The sequence below is a fragment of the Fusarium graminearum genome, chromosome 3 (genome assembly GCF_000240135.3).
Source record: "Fusarium graminearum PH-1 chromosome 3, whole genome shotgun sequence".
In the NCBI taxonomy this organism is placed as follows: Eukaryota; Fungi; Ascomycota; class Sordariomycetes; order Hypocreales; family Nectriaceae; genus Fusarium; species Fusarium graminearum.
The window spans coordinates 1692688-1709100 of NC_026476.1; the positions used below are offsets into that span (position 1 = coordinate 1692688).

Consider the following 16413-nt stretch of genomic DNA (forward strand, 5'->3'; position numbering starts at 1 on the left):
AAAAAAAGAATGCAGATAGTCATTCCCAATCGAATTGATCAACTGGGTATTTTGTTACCATAATAAATGCCATGATGATGATTGCCAATCTTGACTTACAAGTTTAATTGTATCACGTGAACACGCGCTGCCTGGCGTTCTATGACGACGTACCCACTACGCTCTTGTTCAAGAAGCCATAATTCAATCAACTTCGCATGATGCGACAATTCAATTTACGATATCAGCATGCCTCCTCTTGTGCCGCGCAAACGTTTGCGTGAGTCGCCGCCACCCGGCCAAGGTAGAGCAACAAAAGCAGCTAAAGAGAACTCCGGTGCATCACGGCGCAAAGCAACCCTCTACGACGACTTAGACGCATCCGCGACACCTAATTCGAACTCCGTTCTCCATGGGTTTGACAACGACGACGATGATGGAAGCTCTCTGACCTCTTTGTCGGATGATGAATTTGAGGATGTTGTGCCGTCAAAGAAGCCGCAAGGCAACGACGATGACTCCGGAGACGACGAGGACATCGAATTCGAGGATGTTGCAGCGCCACTTGCACCTTTACCAGACGCTCCAGTGACATCTGGAGACTTAGAATTGACACTTACGCGCGATACACGGATTTCACTCACAAACGCATTCGACAGGAAGGGACCCTCAAAGCGTGAAAGAAAGGTTCGCCATGCCTCGCACTGCGTTCATGTCATGCTACTTCTCTGGCACAACGCTACCAGAAATTCATGGCTTTGCGATCCTGAAGTGCAGGCGACTATGATTTCCCATCTAACCCCCAGACTCTGGGACGAGGTGGATCGATGGAGGCGTAACAGTGGCCTCGAAAAGAAGCCATCGCCTAAAAAGCCAATAAAGGATAACACCAAGTCAAAAGGAAAAGGCAAAAAAGTACCGGATAGAAGATCGCGCGACTGGGGTGTTGAGGCCGAGAGGCTAGAGCAAGGGGCTGTTGATATGAGCCATGGAGATCCTTTGTTCCGACTCATGCAGTCACTCTCTGCTTGGTGGAAGCAGCGGTTCAGAATCACAGCGCCGGGGCTTAGGAAATGGGGATACATGTCTCTTGAACGACTGGATCGTCTGACAAAGGCACAAAAAGCAGAACCTCATGACCCAGAGCAATTTGGCGAGAGGATCTCAGACCTAGAAGGGTTGAGACATTGCGCCCGGATCTGCGAGGGTAGTCGAGACGTAGGTGCTCAACTGTTTACCGCTTTACTTCGTGGACTAGGTTTGGAAGCGCGCATGGTCACGAATTTACCCTGCCTAGGTTTTGGGTGGAATAAACTAGAAGAGGCCGAGCCGGAGAAGAGCGACAGCACGAACCAGACGAAGGCAACTCCAGATAAAAAGACAGAAACAACCAAGAAAACAGCAGCTACGACAAAAAAGCAATCCAGTAAGAAGACAATACAGGCCGCCAAAAACACAACACGAAAAGCGAAATCCAAACCCAAGGTCGCAAGCGATTCGGAAGACTTGGAGCTCGAGTACAAGGACACCGACGACGAGTCAGTTGTGGATATGGAAGTTACGCCGAGGAAGATATCGACCAAGAAGTATGATGCGGATATGGATTTCCCACATTACTGGACAGAAGTCTTGTCACCAGTCACCAATAAGTATCTGCCTGTTGACGCGATTGTCAAGAATGTGGTCGGGACGAACCGAGATTTGATAGAGTCTCTGGAACCTCGTGGAGCGAAGGCCGACAAGGCACGACAGATAATGGCATACATTATTGGTTATTCGCAAGACGGCACCGCCAAGGATGTCACAGTCAGGTATCTGAAGCGGAACATGCTTCCTGGTCGTACAAAGGGAGTTAGAATGACGCCAGAAAAGGTCCCCGTCTACAACCGACATGGAAAGATTAAGCGATATGATCAGTTTGACTGGTTCAAGACTGCAATATCCGGATACCGACGAGGCAGCAAGAATCATCCCATTACTGAGATCGACGAAGCCGAAGAAGCGACAGATTTGAAGCCTGCCAAGCCTGAAAAGAAGGAGGTCAAGGAAGGCCAAGAGACTTTGCAGTACTACAAGCAGTCAAAAGAGTTTGTACTCGAGCGACACCTGAAGCGTGAGGAGGCTCTCAACCCTGAGGCAAAACCCGCAAAGGTCTTTAAAAACAAGGGCAAGGGCGGCAAGGTGGAGGAAGAAGACGTTTTCCTACGCAGTGATGTCTTGAACGTCAAGAGTGCTGAGACTTGGCACAAGCAGGGCCGGGCGCCAAAGCCTGGGGAGCAGCCGCTGAAGAAAGTTCCCTACCGCGCAGCTACCTTGAACCGCAAACGAGAGATCATGGAAGCAGAAGCTGCTACAGGAGCAAAGGTTCTGCAGGGCCTTTACAGTTGGGACCAAACAGAGTGGATCATTCCACCACCGATCAAGGACGGAGTCATTCCCAAGAACGATTATGGGTATGAACGCATTCATGAATACAGCTTTAAACTTACTAATTGTGTTATAGGAATATTGACTTGTTTGCCGAACACATGTGCCCCAAGGGAGCTGTACACGTGCCCTTCCGTGGAGCGATACGAGTGTGCAAAAAGCTTCAAATCGACTATGCAGAAGCTGTAGTTGACTTTGAGTTTGGACACCGCATGGCTGTTCCTGTCATTCAGGGCGTCGTCATCGCCGAAGAGAATCACGATATGGTCATGGTTGAACTCGAAAAGGACGAAGCAGAGCGCGCACGAAAAGAAGACGAGAAAAGACGAAAGAAGGCACTGGCACAATGGCGCCGCTTCCTTATGGGTATGCGCATTGCAGAACGAATCAGACAGGAGTATGGAGAGATCACCGACGATATATCTGTGTTTGGGCATGCCAGGGACTCAGCCCATTCGAAGAAGCCACCATCGGTGCCGGATGAGGATATGGCTGGCGGATTTCTTCCAGAAGGCTACGAAGAAGAAGTGGAGGAGGATCAAGAAGTACCGGTGCATCATACTTCGAGCTTCTTTCCTGCAGTTGACGAAGACGACGAAGGTGATGATGGTCTCGTGATGGAGCATGATGGGGTAGATCAGCAGCGAGCGATGGTCCAAATGGATATCAACGCTGAAGAAGCAGCACCCTTCAAATCTCAGGCTGAAGCAGGGCGGGACCCTGAATCCAAGGCAGAGTTGGAGTGTGAAATGGATCAAGACACGGAGCAAGAAGAGCCCAAGCTGGAACTAGAATCGGATGCAGAATTTGAACAGCCGCGCACGAGCGCAAGATCAAGAAAAGCAGCACCCAAGAAACAGACCAAAAAGGAGCGACAGCCACCTTTACGTGCGACCCGACGATCGACACGAAGCGGACGCAAGGTTGTCTCATATGGCGAGGATGTTGTGCATAATGACGATGAGATAGCAGATTCCTATGCCGAATCTGAGGATGACGAGTAGAATCAAATATTGTACACTAGTTAGTGCCTCCTAAATCTTAGGTTACAAATGCTTCCAGCGTCCAGTTTTTCTGATACCCTAAGGTCCAACTCTCAACCTCGACTACCAGCTGGGGGTTGTTGTCCATTCGGCGGGAAAAGATCGAATGGGAAGAGTTCGTCTGGGATAAAATCAGGATCTGGAAGGATGTACGGATTGGAGCCTTGCTGTGAGTGTAATCCAGCTGGAACAGGCTGCAGTGCAGCAGCTGTCTGCATTTGTGGTGCTGGTGCCCCCTGAGAAGGTATGGGAAACAGTCCTAGGCCCTTAGCAAGATTATGCTGTGCATTAATCGATGAGACACTGAGATGGTTCCTCATACTACCCAGTCTTTGCTGTTGCAGAGTTTGTCGTGCTTGGTTCATTTCCTGTACCATTTGATACTGTGCCTGTGCCTGTTGCCGTTTCTGTTGCTCTGCGTGTTGATCTACCCCCAGCAGTGCATGCAGTTGCATGATCTGTTGATTTAACGGTGCTTGTACTTGTGGCCTTGCATTATGTGGCATTGCTCGCCCTTGCTCAAGATTTTGGTTTGCTTGTTCCTGTCCTGTCTGCACCTGCTGCATCTGCTGGCGTTGGGCAAGGATCTGTGGTGGATGGACTAGCCCATTCCGTTGCCAAGGTAGATTATGCTGTATAGGTCCGTTTGCAACCCTAGGCAATGCTCTGTCCTGCCCATCGTTTTCTTGTCGGCGACCGTGGTTACCATGGTGGTGCCTAGGTCGGCGTCGACGGGCGTAGTCCCCAGCAGCGGCGGCAGACTTCTTCATCCTACGATCATCATCTTTCTTGACGTTTGACGAGACAGTGAAGTCGAGGGCCTCTGGCTCCAGATCTGGGTTATCTTGCAGTGCCTTCTGTTTGGCATTCTTCTCCGCCTCCTCAACCTCTTCATGATGTCGCACCTCGCTATCTTCGAATAGGGGGCAATTGCCCAATTTACCGCCGCGTTCTGGTTGGTCGAAGTGGTCGTACTCACAAGACTCGTGGCACACGTAACATTGCACATTGCGACAGTTGGGTTTGGAACAAGTCATCTTGTTACAACCGGAGTCTTTGATGAAAGGTGTGTTGCCTATCGAAAAAATTAGCCACAAAAAATCATTGTAATCGATGTTGGTATGTGGAAGTGCACATTTGTTGCATTTGCGGATGAGTGCTTCGGACATGGCCTCTTCCACGTGTCGCCTCTTGTCAAGCCCCCTTTCCACAGCTGCCTCCTTGCAAGTCTTGGGAACGTGAGTAACTAATTTGCAAAGACGGCAACTTGTAACCATGCATTCGGGCATTCGGCACCGGAACTCTTTGTTAATAGCCACTGGCGGGTACTCTTCTGCATAGGAACAGAAAGGGCACTGGGCAAGATCAGGCAACTCGGCCAGTCGAACGTTCTCGTCCTGCTCAATTCTATCAAGAGCAGAAGCTAGCGATTCGGGCAAAAACTTCTGCCGCTCTTTGTAGGAAAAACCAGCATTGCACCCTTCTGTGGACAAACACGTCAGTTCATACTTGGAGAGGCCAACTTGGTCCTCGGCGTTCCGGCGAAGGCACTGAATGCAAAAGGACTGGGTGTTTGTTAGCAAGGACTACCTGATGATGCAAACGTGTGTTGTTTAGTCTGGAGAGAAATTTGGGTACTGAATAGGGGTAATACTTTCTCCACGCTTTTGTGAAGGATCAGGCGCGAGATGCGCCCAACAATTGTGTCGTGTACTTACGTGTGCATTCTCGGCGTTGCAATGACCAAGCCGATTGAATGGGGTATCGGCAAAACAACACTCGCATTCTTTTATTTCGCCTCTAGACTGTGCCTCGTCAATCATTTGCTTGTCTGCTTCGATGGCTTCGAGCTCCTTTTGTCTCTCCAAGTTTGCATATCGTCGAGCAAGTCTAGCAGCCTTGAGTTCCTCCATGAGGTCGACTTCTTGCTGGCCTTCCTCCGATGTTGTATCAGCGAGCCTGATAGAATTCTCAAGGTTCTCTTCTTTGTATCGTGGCGACTGCACTGTGGCCGTTTTCTTGTATTTCCAAGAAAGGGGCTTGTGCGTTTCCTGAATGGACTTGTTGAGCGCAAGATACGTGGGGTAGAGAAGGTAGTTGTTTTCTGTGAGAAACTTCTGTACGGTCCTTACGGGGACGAATTGAAAGTCTCCTGCAATCATGTTCTTCCTGTATTAAAGTTAATATTTAAAAATGGCCGACACCCATATTTTATCAAGCCAGAGCCCTCAAGTTTCTTCTGCTGCACGTATAGACGGGGACGTGATCTATGTGCGCTTCCGATGGCCCCATTCCCTCTTTTGTCTCCTGCATACGAGAATGTGTTGGAGGTTTGGGGAGTTCGACTCACACTAGAGGGGGATCTCGCTTGCTCAGATGTGGTGGTTCTCGATCGTTGGAATTGTAAAGGTGTTTGTCCTTGAGCAACTTCTTTTCAAGGCCATCGTCTTGCTCAGTAGCATCACGCTTTCTCTTTCCGATGCTTTGTTTAGGTTGTTCTCGTTTCTTATATATCTGTCCGGAATCTAGCAGATCGATGATATGGTCGATCACGGCCGAGAAACAGAAATGCAAGGGTACGGCGATCGATTGGAGGGACTGCAAGCAAATGTCCGGAAACAAAGTAGTTACTTTTTGGATACATATGTCTTTGGTGTCCTGTGACACTTCGTCGGTATCGGTATCCTTTTTGGTGTCCTCAGTACTTGCTACCATTGTGTGGTCAGATGTCGAAACCTGGATCTCTGGTAGGTGTTAGAAGAAGCAGAGAAAAAAAAGGGGGGAAGCGAAAGGTCTTGCGGCATCTTTAATCTTTTGGATTCTATATAAAAAGTCTTAAAGTCAAGGAAATCGGTGAATACGTAGGGTATAAAGGTAATTGTGCAGAAAGTGAATATGTGTTGAATTTGGCCTTGTTGCGACAGGTGAATTGGACGAAAGGTAGGTAGGTACCTAACCACCACGAGAGTAAGTCAATGGGAGTACTAGCTCGCGGCGATTAGCTTTTTAGGTACCTGAGGTGACTCTTTCACCATTTTGTTGACCGGCAACGGGTCAAAACTCTGAGTGCTCCTATATCAATGGACTCAGGAGGCAAAGTGTAAGTGATCAGATGACGACGAGATTATTTAACAACAAAGCATCTGGCTGTCACGTAAATTCAGCAGGTCTCGAATTGCAACGAGGCTTCGCGATGTCCGAACGTTGTAGTGTAATGAAACATGTGATGCTGAAGAAGAGGTCAAGGTGCCAATCAAGACTTGTCCACTTACTCGGTGTAATAGGGCACGCTGACGCCTCTCTGGATTTGAATGAATCGTAATGTGCCTTTGGTGCTCACTTCACTTGGCGATCGAAGAAAGGGAAGCAAAATCCAGGCTGTGGAAGGTGATGAGTAACATGTAGGTACTGAATCAAGGATACCTAATTAGGTGCCTGATGTTGGGATATGATGAGATGGACGAAAGAGAAATAATTGAAGGGCATCAGATCGTGATATGGCAGTTGAAATAGGGGCCGACACGAGGATGAATTAGGGAGGCACTGGATAGGTAGTTAGTAGGTCACCAGCTCCTTCTTCCTTAGTTGCCTGCCTGACCCTTTCGATGCTTCATAGACGGGATGAAAATATATATACGGGGCTAATAAATGTAAACACATTGAGCATAGGCAGGTCAAAACTGCCTGTTTCAACCCTAGCTTCAGCAAACATAACAAATTCACCTTACTTTTGATTGTAGAACAGGTATCGCTCACACCTAGCGACAGGTTGATAATGGGAGGTAGGCCTGGTATAGGGTATCTGGGTATGAATAAGAAGCATCCATATGCAACCAGACGTCAAAGATTTATACTTTGTAAACCTTGAATATTTGAGATACAGTAAGTAATGAATTTTGTCGTATGATATAAATGTGTTGAGATGCGGAGTCGATGAGGAGATGGGTTCGATTGTTATACTTTGGCATGTTTTAAGTTTACAGAGATCCTGGGCTGAACCACGCTTGCTTGAATAAGCCCACAAGAGATCAACTGCCCGGAGATAACCTTGAAAGCAATGCTTGGCTTGGCTTGGCTTGGATTGGGTAGCTATTTTCATGTAACTAGTCGTCTGGAGGCAGATTGGGCTGCAAAAACGAAGGGTCCTGTCGCTAGACTGTGGCTTGAAGTTACCTGGGACGGACATCATTGGATTCAATAAGACCATATGAGGGGTTGTCAGTTGATCATTCATCATTTATTTCAACAACAAGGACTCTGACCTATCATCTTTAACTCGGGTGTATAGAGGGCACATTTCGCAGCAATTATACTGAGGTGTGTCTGCGTATATTGGTTAATCCCGAATCTGTTTAATTCATTCTCTTGCACAGCCTTCAGGTTAATGCCCAATAGTATCACAAGTCGGGCTGTGTGCAACTAACAACCCGTCTATCATCTCGCCGCTTGTTCGTTTGCTAGCCAATTAGAGTAGTACGACAAAGGCTCCAGGTATATCACCAACAACGGAAGTCTGAGTCTCTGCTCAATCCTGTTGTGCTTTCCTGACCCAGTGACTGTTGGCTCTATCTATTCCGTCCGAACCGTTCATGCCATTTGCCCTTGCCTGAAGCGCTCGTTGCCTTTTCAGGAACGACATCTAGCTCTACTGTCTCCTTGATCGTGGAAACTATAGAAATTCCTTGACCAATTGGCTTGTCTTCAGATGATGAGGTCATGGGCAAGATAAGCATGAGTGCATTGGATGTGTTCTTTTGACGAAGTGCATATGTCTTGTTGGGCGTTTTGATAATAGCAGAGGTATCAGAAGACTCAATGCTAAGCCTGAGCCGGAGGTTAATGTGGTGCCCATATATCACAACACGGCTATAACGACTTACACGGGAGCGTCTTCAGCCTCAAGAATGTTTTGTAGATCCGGCGGAAGCTCGATGAGACGGTAATTGGTAGACGAGGGGTTGTGCTGTACGGGAATACCGCGTGATTGGCTCGACATTGTAACGGGAATTGGGTTTTTTAACGGGAAGTATGCGATTTCAATATCAAGGTTCAGATTTCAAGGCTGACTGACAAGTCACATCAAGTTGGATGTTTATGAAATGGTTCAGTTCCAGAATTCTGATGCGACACTAAAGGCAACTAAACATGGGTCCACGTGGGTCCACGTGAAGGCTCTCGATTAATGAAACATGGAGGCTGAACTCGCAAGTATGTCTACCGAGTTATCATATCTCAACTATGAGTACACCTTTATTTCGCTTATTCAATGTAGTACTGTAAGATGTTTCCGAAGAATTGAAAGCAGTTAGGCTAAATATGGTTAAATATGCTTATTTGTTTGTTAAGCATAGGAGGATTGTAACCAAAATCTCACCGTGATCGACAACTCATCACTGGGAAGCTACCATCAGAAGCAAGACTGATGTGATACGGATTTTGTGTGTATCATGTAAGATTATAGCTTAAAGAAGGATTGTGGCCCCCTAAATTCGTGTACCTATTTATCTCCTAGCCATAACTCCATCGATGCTGCTGTCCTTCTCACTCCTCTCATACATCGTCTCACTCGTTCCAAAATGACACTCACCAATTCAAAGAAACCCGAGACTATCGACGTTGTAGTTGTCGGTGCAGGCCTCTCTGGACTCCGCGCAGCCGTCAAGATCCATGAAGCTGGTTACTCCGTCATCGTTCTCGAAGCCGGTGATCGGGTCGGCGGCAAGACTCTCAGCGTCAATGCCTCCCACTTAGGAGGGAAAGTTGATCTCGGTGCAGCTTGGATAAATGATACCAACCAGAGCGAGATGTATAAGCTTGCGCAGGAGTTTGGTTTCGACCTGATCAAGCAAAGAGCCACTGGGCTGAACCTACACCAGCAGCTGGACGGCAAAGTTGACAAGATACCACACGGGGATGGAATGCCTCTGCCTTCGGGTGCGACCGAATTGGTTCAAGAATTCATTGAGAAACTGAACAGATGGGTCGAAGAAATCGATCCTGAGAACCCCTCTGATCATCCTGAAGCAAAAATGCTGGACTCACTGACCTTTGGCCAACTGGGCGCCAAGCATCTTGGGCCCGAACTTGGCCCTGCAGTCGCCGATTCCGCTACCAGTCCTCTCTTAGGCGTGGGACCCGACGAGGTCAGCGCGTTGTTCATGATTGATTACTTCCGCAGTGGCACAGGTGTGGCCAACATGGCTTCTGATGGTAAAGATGGGGGACAGTATCTGCGTAACAGACAAGGTATGAAAGTCGGTTACACTAGTGGACGTCAGCTAACCGACAACAGGAAACCAGGCGTTCTCGATTCGTCTAGCAGCCAAGCTTCCAAAGGCGGCTGTAAGACTCCTCAGTCCTGTCAAGACCATTATACAAGGCTCTGATGGTGTCATCGTCGAAACAGCCAACCCAGGGCAGAAGTTCCGAGCTAAGAGAGTGGTTGTTTCAGTCCCAACTTGCCTCTACTCGTCCCTTGCATTCGAGCCACCCCTGCCGTTGACTAAAAAGACGTTGAGCGACAGCACAGCTTTAGGCTACTATTCCAAGACTATATTTGTCTTTGATAAGCCTTGGTGGCGTGAAGCTGGTTTAAGTGGCATAATAGAGTCCGACGCGGGGCCTATATACTTCTCAAGAGATACATGCTCAGAGGAGGACGGGCAATACAGTATCACCTGCTTCATCGTTGGCGATAGAGGTAGGGAGTGGTCCAAGTGGTCATCCGCAGAGCAGAAGAGGATCGTATCAGACCAGTTCAATCGTATCTTCAGCGCGGTGGGCATCGAAGCACCAGATCCTGTCAACGTTATCGTCCATGAATGGGTCAAGCAGCCCTGGATCTGGGGTGCGCCATCGCCCGTCATGATGCCAGGACTTTTGACAAGCGATAGTGGTAAAGCACTGCGTGAGTTCTATGGAAGGATTCATTTTGTAGGCACTGAGACATCGCTGGTTTGGAAGGGATATATGGAGGGCGCTGTTCGATCTGGTGTGCGAGGTGCCAAAGAGGTGATCAAGGCCTTTGAGGACGAATAGTTGGGTTAGTGGACACTGAGATAGCCATGATTTTATCCTAGTATTCCTAATAAATTAGTGTTGGGGGAAATAGTAAATAACTTGAAATTATTCAGATGAACAATTTCTTGGTAGTTGTAGTAGAAAACCTGAAAGTCTGAGGTGTTGGCGGGAATAGGTGATCGTCTCACGCGCGACGTCCACCAGTAGAATCATCCCAAATTGGTGGGCACTATAAGTTCAGCGGTCAATGCCTTGGAAGGTACCTAGGGAGTGAGTAATCACTAGTCCCCGCCTAGACAGCCAGGGCAGGGCATTGACTTTTGTGGCCCAGTGTAGATTTTTTGGCTTTGACCGCTCCGGGCAGCGGTTGTTGGGCTGAAGTATCTTGTTGCCAGGGCAGGGTTTGCGGACGGTTGCTGTAACCAAGCTTAATTTAGACCAGCATGGAAGCCCGCATCATGGAAGTCCCTGCTTCTACATGGTATTTCAGCTGAGAGGTGGTAGGTGGTAGGTCAGCAGTGTTGATCATGAAGTGTTTGTTATTATCTGTCACGTGCATTTGTTGATCAACTGTCAAACACGACAGTTACCTAGTCTATCTCTGTGTGACGCACGTACGATATCCAGATGTCTCTCAAGAGGGACTAAGGCAGGTAAATAAATAATTAGCGGTTAATCTCATTTGATGCCAAGTCCAAAGTCAAAGTGTGTTTACTTTCGAAACAGGCTAGACCCACCATCTCTCGCTTCTGTTCCCGCTCTCCAACTCAACTGTCTTTGAGCTTTTGGATCTGGGTCTGGTCTGGTCTGGGCTTTGTTGACTCCCGACCGACTACGGATACGGGCCAAAGCTCAAACCTCCATCTCGCTCGTCTCGTCCTAATCCCAGCCCGAGATCGATCTCCAAAACAACGTCACTTTGTCAACCTACTACCCCTCGATTCGATTGCTCGCCCGCATGCGCAAATCTGACTATCCGTGACGAGGGAGGAGGCGACTCGTTAGTAATTACGGATAAAGTCTCGTCTCGTCTTCGTCTTTATCTTCTCCTCAAAGATGGGCGCCGCTAAGCTACTGCACCTAACTAAGCTCGCCATTGATCGCTTCTCGTCGAATCGCTCCCCATCTGCGACCCAACTTGGCGACCGCCGTCCAAAGTCAACGTCAACACACATTTCGTATTGCACTGCACTGTACATACTGATCTGACAAAAAATACGCCCCCTTCTCCCGCCGTCATGGTTCGCGTTACAGAAGAGCTGGCCCTGTCGTCAGATAGTGTCACTCTTTACCACGCCGCTGATCCTCTGCTCGGCCATCTTCCTCTGTTACTTTTCCACGGACCCTCGACCACCGCAAACTATACCCTCAACAGCTCCCGAGTACAGGTCCACGTTTTTACGCCTGCCGGCTTCCAGAGCTTTCCCCGAATAACAATATCGCCCAATTCCCCATTCTACAGCGTCGTCCACCACCTACCCCGCGAGTTTCAGGGAGATGAGGTCTACCGCGCCCTCGCCTTCGGCCTCTTCAAATACTTTACAGAACTACCCGATTGCGTTAAATTATATCTCAAGAACCTATATCCCACACGAGGTCGACGTCCTGGCAGTGCACCGGCCCTGTTCAGCGAACAACATGCTGCCGATATTGTCAAGGACATGGTCCAGAGCGACCACACAGCCGACATCATCGAGACTCTGCAAGACGCTTTGCAGACACAGCACATTAGCCACGTCGATCTCGACTTCGTTCTTCCACCGGGCGCTATTGTGCCGTTACAATCAGTCGACCTCGAAGATGTACCAGACGACGAGGATGATATCCTAGACCCAACGTTACGACAATATGGAGGATACACACCTCTGATAAAATTATTCGGGGAACCAGTATTCCTACCCACTAGCCGTTTACGAAGAGCACCGTCGAAACCGACTGCCTTGAATCGGAGCAAATCATTCCTCAAGGATCAGAAAATGGAGTTGCGTATGAAACTGACAGAACTGGTTGAGACGGAGGAACGATATGTGGCCAAAGTAAGGGAGCTGGTGACAAATGTCGCGGCCGACTTTCGCGAGGGCGCTCAAGCTCGAGCACCTGGTAGTTTGAGTCCTTCCGAAGAGGAGTTGGAGAAACTGTTTCCCAATTCAGCAGACGGTATTCTGCAGGTCAACTCAGCCTTTATGGAGGAAATGCGGAGAATTCTCGACGAGACCGAGGAGGAAGCCTTACGAGATATGGAGACACCCACGATGAACTTCATGGGTTCTAAAGTTGGTCGTACAAGAGATCCAAGTGGTGCTTTGGCCATCGCCAGGTTATTCTTGGAATGGTTCCCCAAGTTTACAGAGTGCTACCAGGATTACATTAAAGCTAGCCAGCACTTTCCCACGCTACTCAACTCCTTCCTCGATCAACAGTCGAGCTTTAGGCAGAGAGTGGCTCAAGCTGGCGAACAGGCGATCCGCTCCATTCTTATCGAGCCCGTGCAAAGGCTTCCCCGCTACAGTTTACTTATTGACCAAATTGTGGGATGTATACCCATGACACATCCAGCTCTGCAGCCCATGCTCAAAGCGAGAGATATTATCACTAACATTTGCTCAATGGACGAACCCTTACCTGACAAGCCTCATATTACCAACCGACTTCGAAATATGGTTGAAGCTTGGCCATTGAACTTGGAACCACAAGGACGTCTCATCGCAACAGCTGACTTTACTGAATTGGCGCCTCCTTTCCAGCCTTTGCTCAACCAGTCAGATAGATCCGGCATTTTCCTCCTCTTTTCAGACTGTGTGGTTATTCTCAAGAAGATGAGTGGAAACATGACAGGGCGAGACCTCTTGCGTGAGATTGAGAAACCCTCCGCCGCTGGTTTACTTATCTCCATGACCAATGCTGCAGGTGGCCCAGCCGCGTATGAATTTGTTTTCACCGGATGGCATGATTTGGCCGAGGTTCGGTTTACTGAGGCAGACGATGGCACACTATTCTGGATGACTTCGACGGAAGAGATGAGAGGTGCACACCCAGGCGAGCACCGAATTAGCAAAGCGGTCACGTCGCGATGTTTCCTCCTACAAGAGACATATGAAGCAAGAGCCGCTAAATGGGGAGAGGATGTGGTAAAGGCAAGAATCGAGGCTCGGTTTTCGGAAAAGGAGCGAGAGGATCCTACCTGGACTTTACGGTCAGCGCGCATGCCAGATAGCAACCTCGGACTTCACGCAGCCATTTTCCAGGAGGGCGCCGACCAGCTTATCGAGGGCCGCAAGGAGCCTGCCCCAATTCGAGTGGTTGTCGATCATGATATGGGCACCAAAGGAGCGCCCGTAGGCCATTACGGGGTTGAGATTGTTGTCAATGTGTCAACCAACGACATGAAGCGGGTATCAATGCTCACGGTTGGATTGAACGGGAGGCAATTCCAGGATGATGTTGCTCTGGAAGATGTCCTCCCTACAATGTCACGGCGAGGTGAGCACTGTCATAATATGTCCATGAACTTGTGAAGCTAATCAGATGCAGTGATCCAACTACTGAGCACACAGCACAGTGTTTCCAATATGCAATTGACAGCACCTCTCGTCTCATATTACTCCAAGACACTTCATGGTCTTTTACTCAATACCAGAGCAGAGAAAACCAGATCTTTCCTCGCTTCATCCCCTGTGAAACTACTTTCCAGTTTCTGGGGCGGTAGCTCGGTTCACATTTCAGACACAGCGAGCGTCAGCTCAAAACACAAACAGGTGCCTTCTATACACCGAAACAACAGCCAGGCGTCTGTTGTCAGCTCAATAAAGGGAGGCAAGGATGGTGTTTCTCAAGAGGAAACCCGTACCGATAACCCGTTAGTACGACTGGAGCAAACGTTCACTAGTTATGTCGCTGCCCTACAGAATCGCAAGGGTCTGATTATTGGTCGTACATTGCTGCAGCGCTCAGTGGTCGACGAACTAACAGTCAACGAACTTTATAATAGGCTCATCGAGATCCCTTACGATTTTGATGCTACCGCTGACCTAGGCACAGAGGTCATTTTTGTTGCTTTTGAAAAGTTTCTTCGAATCGCGTGGGCCGACCAAATAAGCCCGGTCATGTCGATGAAATCCCTGGATACTCTGCAAGCACGCGTTAACAAGAGAGTGCCTGGCGACTTTGCAGATTTTGTCAACTTCTTGTTTGGCGACATGGCCCCACAGAATCGCCGCGCGTTCACTTCTCTCATCAAGCTCTTGGCCGATTTGCTGGACGGGTGCGGCAATGATGGCGACAGAGGAGCATTAACCCTTGCTTTTGCCGAGTTGCTCGTATACGACGGAACAGCAGCAAATTATATTAATCTACTTGATCGTCTTGTGGAAGACTGCGATCGGATATTTGAAGAGCCCAGCTTGAACCACAGTTTTGGATTGGACAGCTCAACTTATGAGTCAATCAACTCCGCCATCCGCGGCAAAGGATACACTCCTTCGCTGGCATCAAACACGTCATCACTGCGTCGCAAGTTTGGTTTCGATACCCTATTACGACAAAACAGCAAAGACGATCGATCATCAGTCTGGCGACAACTCAGTAAGCACAAAAACTCCACAGCAAGCGAAGCATTCAGCTTATCTAAAACCCCATTAGGCCGTTCGAGGTCTATCGATGATAACACACTGCCCAAAAAGCTGGCGCGGAGACCCGGTTCTAGGGATCGTCCACCCATAGCAGGGGCGTTTGACGAAGGACAGAGACCAGGAAGCTCCCACCGGTTATTGGAAACAATAGGAGAGCCAGAGACGGAGCGTCCACCGACGCGGTCGTCAACCAAGAAGAAGCGTCGCAGCTCCCTGTCGGATCTAAAGAACTACATGGAAGCGGTAACTCTCGACGATGACGAATCACCGCAACCACTTCAAGACGCAAAGGAGACATCGGAGAAGCTCAACGCAAGCCCCAAGACAGGGTCGTCTAGAATACCAGTCAGTCCCGGTGTGGCCCAGACGATGCGAGTATCAAGGCAGAAAGAAAATGTCTTGGATATGCTTCAGCCTAGTCTACTCGACCCAAGTCCCTTGGATTCTTCTGATGAGACAATGCGTCGACCCGCGCCACTAAAGACCCACAGGCATTCCAAGACATTATCCTCAAGCAACATACCGACGTTGCGCCCATACCGCTCTGCCCCTCCAGGGGCTGACTCACCCCCTCGTCCAAACTCAAGCCCGTCTAGACGTGGAACTCAGAGACTCCGCTTACAATCTCCGCAAAAGCTTCGAGAACGACTAAATACGGAGAAACAGGCTGTTGATGACGTGGATGCTTCTCTCAAATCCGAACTGTTTAAAATCGGTGAAGAAATGGCACGCCTCAGCGATGCTCAATCTCCGGGATCACAGTCTGTTGATATGCGACAAGTGACTGCTGCCGTCCGACAGTTGGAGGACCGGGTTCCTGCCGCCATCCAGGAGATACAAGAGAAGCATACGGCGATCCAGCACGACATGGAAACTACGGTCAAAGCAGCTGAAGCCAAGGTCCGAGCTATCGATCAACTATACAAAGAGGCAGTAGCAGAGAACGAATTACTGTACGAGAAGTTCAACGGGGAGCTCGGCAAAATTGTCAAGGCTCTCAAGGGCAAGGGCAAAGAGGAAAAGGAAGAACTGATGGTTCGGCTGCGCGATCAAAGCGACGAGACAGCACGAATGAAGAAGGAGAACGCGCGACTCAAGCGCGAGATGGTTAGTCTGCGCGCGGCATTGAAGGGGACGACGGAGTAGGCGCTGCTGTCCTCTGGGAGGCTGGTAGAAAGGCTATTTGGGCGTTTGAAAAGGGTTCTGGTGGTAATGAGTCAAGGGATTTACTACGCCTTGATGGCCGGACTGTACATAAAGCGGCGGACTCTAGGCTTTGTCGGAGTAGGGAGCAGGGTCGTGTGGCACGGGCTGGT

At 49.1% G+C, this 16413-nt stretch overlaps 5 protein-coding genes across 5 annotated transcripts; 3 read left to right on the forward strand and 2 right to left on the reverse strand.

Moving 5' to 3' along the window:
- Nucleotides 1–228: 228 nt before the first annotated feature.
- On the forward strand, nt 229–3410 carry FGSG_05269 (uncharacterized protein; the record flags this gene model as incomplete). The annotated part of the gene is made up of 2 exons (XM_011325478.1): nt 229–2432; nt 2483–3410. 2 exons carry the CDS (start codon nt 229–231, stop codon nt 3408–3410), a joined length of 3132 nt encoding a protein of 1043 aa, XP_011323780.1.
- Nucleotides 3411–3502: 92 nt separating this feature from the next.
- On the reverse strand, nt 3503–6164 carry FGSG_05270 (uncharacterized protein; the record flags this gene model as incomplete). The annotated part of the gene is made up of 5 exons (XM_011325479.1): nt 3503–4524; nt 4945–5014; nt 5168–5618; nt 5800–5963; nt 6081–6164. 5 exons carry the CDS (start codon nt 6162–6164, stop codon nt 3503–3505), a joined length of 1791 nt encoding a protein of 596 aa, XP_011323781.1.
- Nucleotides 6165–8014: 1850 nt separating this feature from the next.
- On the reverse strand, nt 8015–8445 carry FGSG_05271 (uncharacterized protein; the record flags this gene model as incomplete). The annotated part of the gene is made up of 2 exons (XM_011325480.1): nt 8015–8273; nt 8330–8445. 2 exons carry the CDS (start codon nt 8443–8445, stop codon nt 8015–8017), a joined length of 375 nt encoding a protein of 124 aa, XP_011323782.1.
- Nucleotides 8446–9025: 580 nt separating this feature from the next.
- FGSG_05272 (uncharacterized protein) lies at nt 9026–10487 on the forward strand (the record flags this gene model as incomplete). Its single annotated transcript, XM_011325481.1, has 2 exons — nt 9026–9695; nt 9742–10487. 2 exons carry the CDS (start codon nt 9026–9028, stop codon nt 10485–10487), a joined length of 1416 nt encoding a protein of 471 aa, XP_011323783.1.
- Nucleotides 10488–11707: 1220 nt separating this feature from the next.
- On the forward strand, nt 11708–16243 carry FGSG_05273 (uncharacterized protein; the record flags this gene model as incomplete). The annotated part of the gene is made up of 3 exons (XM_011325482.1): nt 11708–13949; nt 13995–15050; nt 15108–16243. 3 exons carry the CDS (start codon nt 11708–11710, stop codon nt 16241–16243), a joined length of 4434 nt encoding a protein of 1477 aa, XP_011323784.1.
- Nucleotides 16244–16413: the final 170 nt, after the last annotated feature.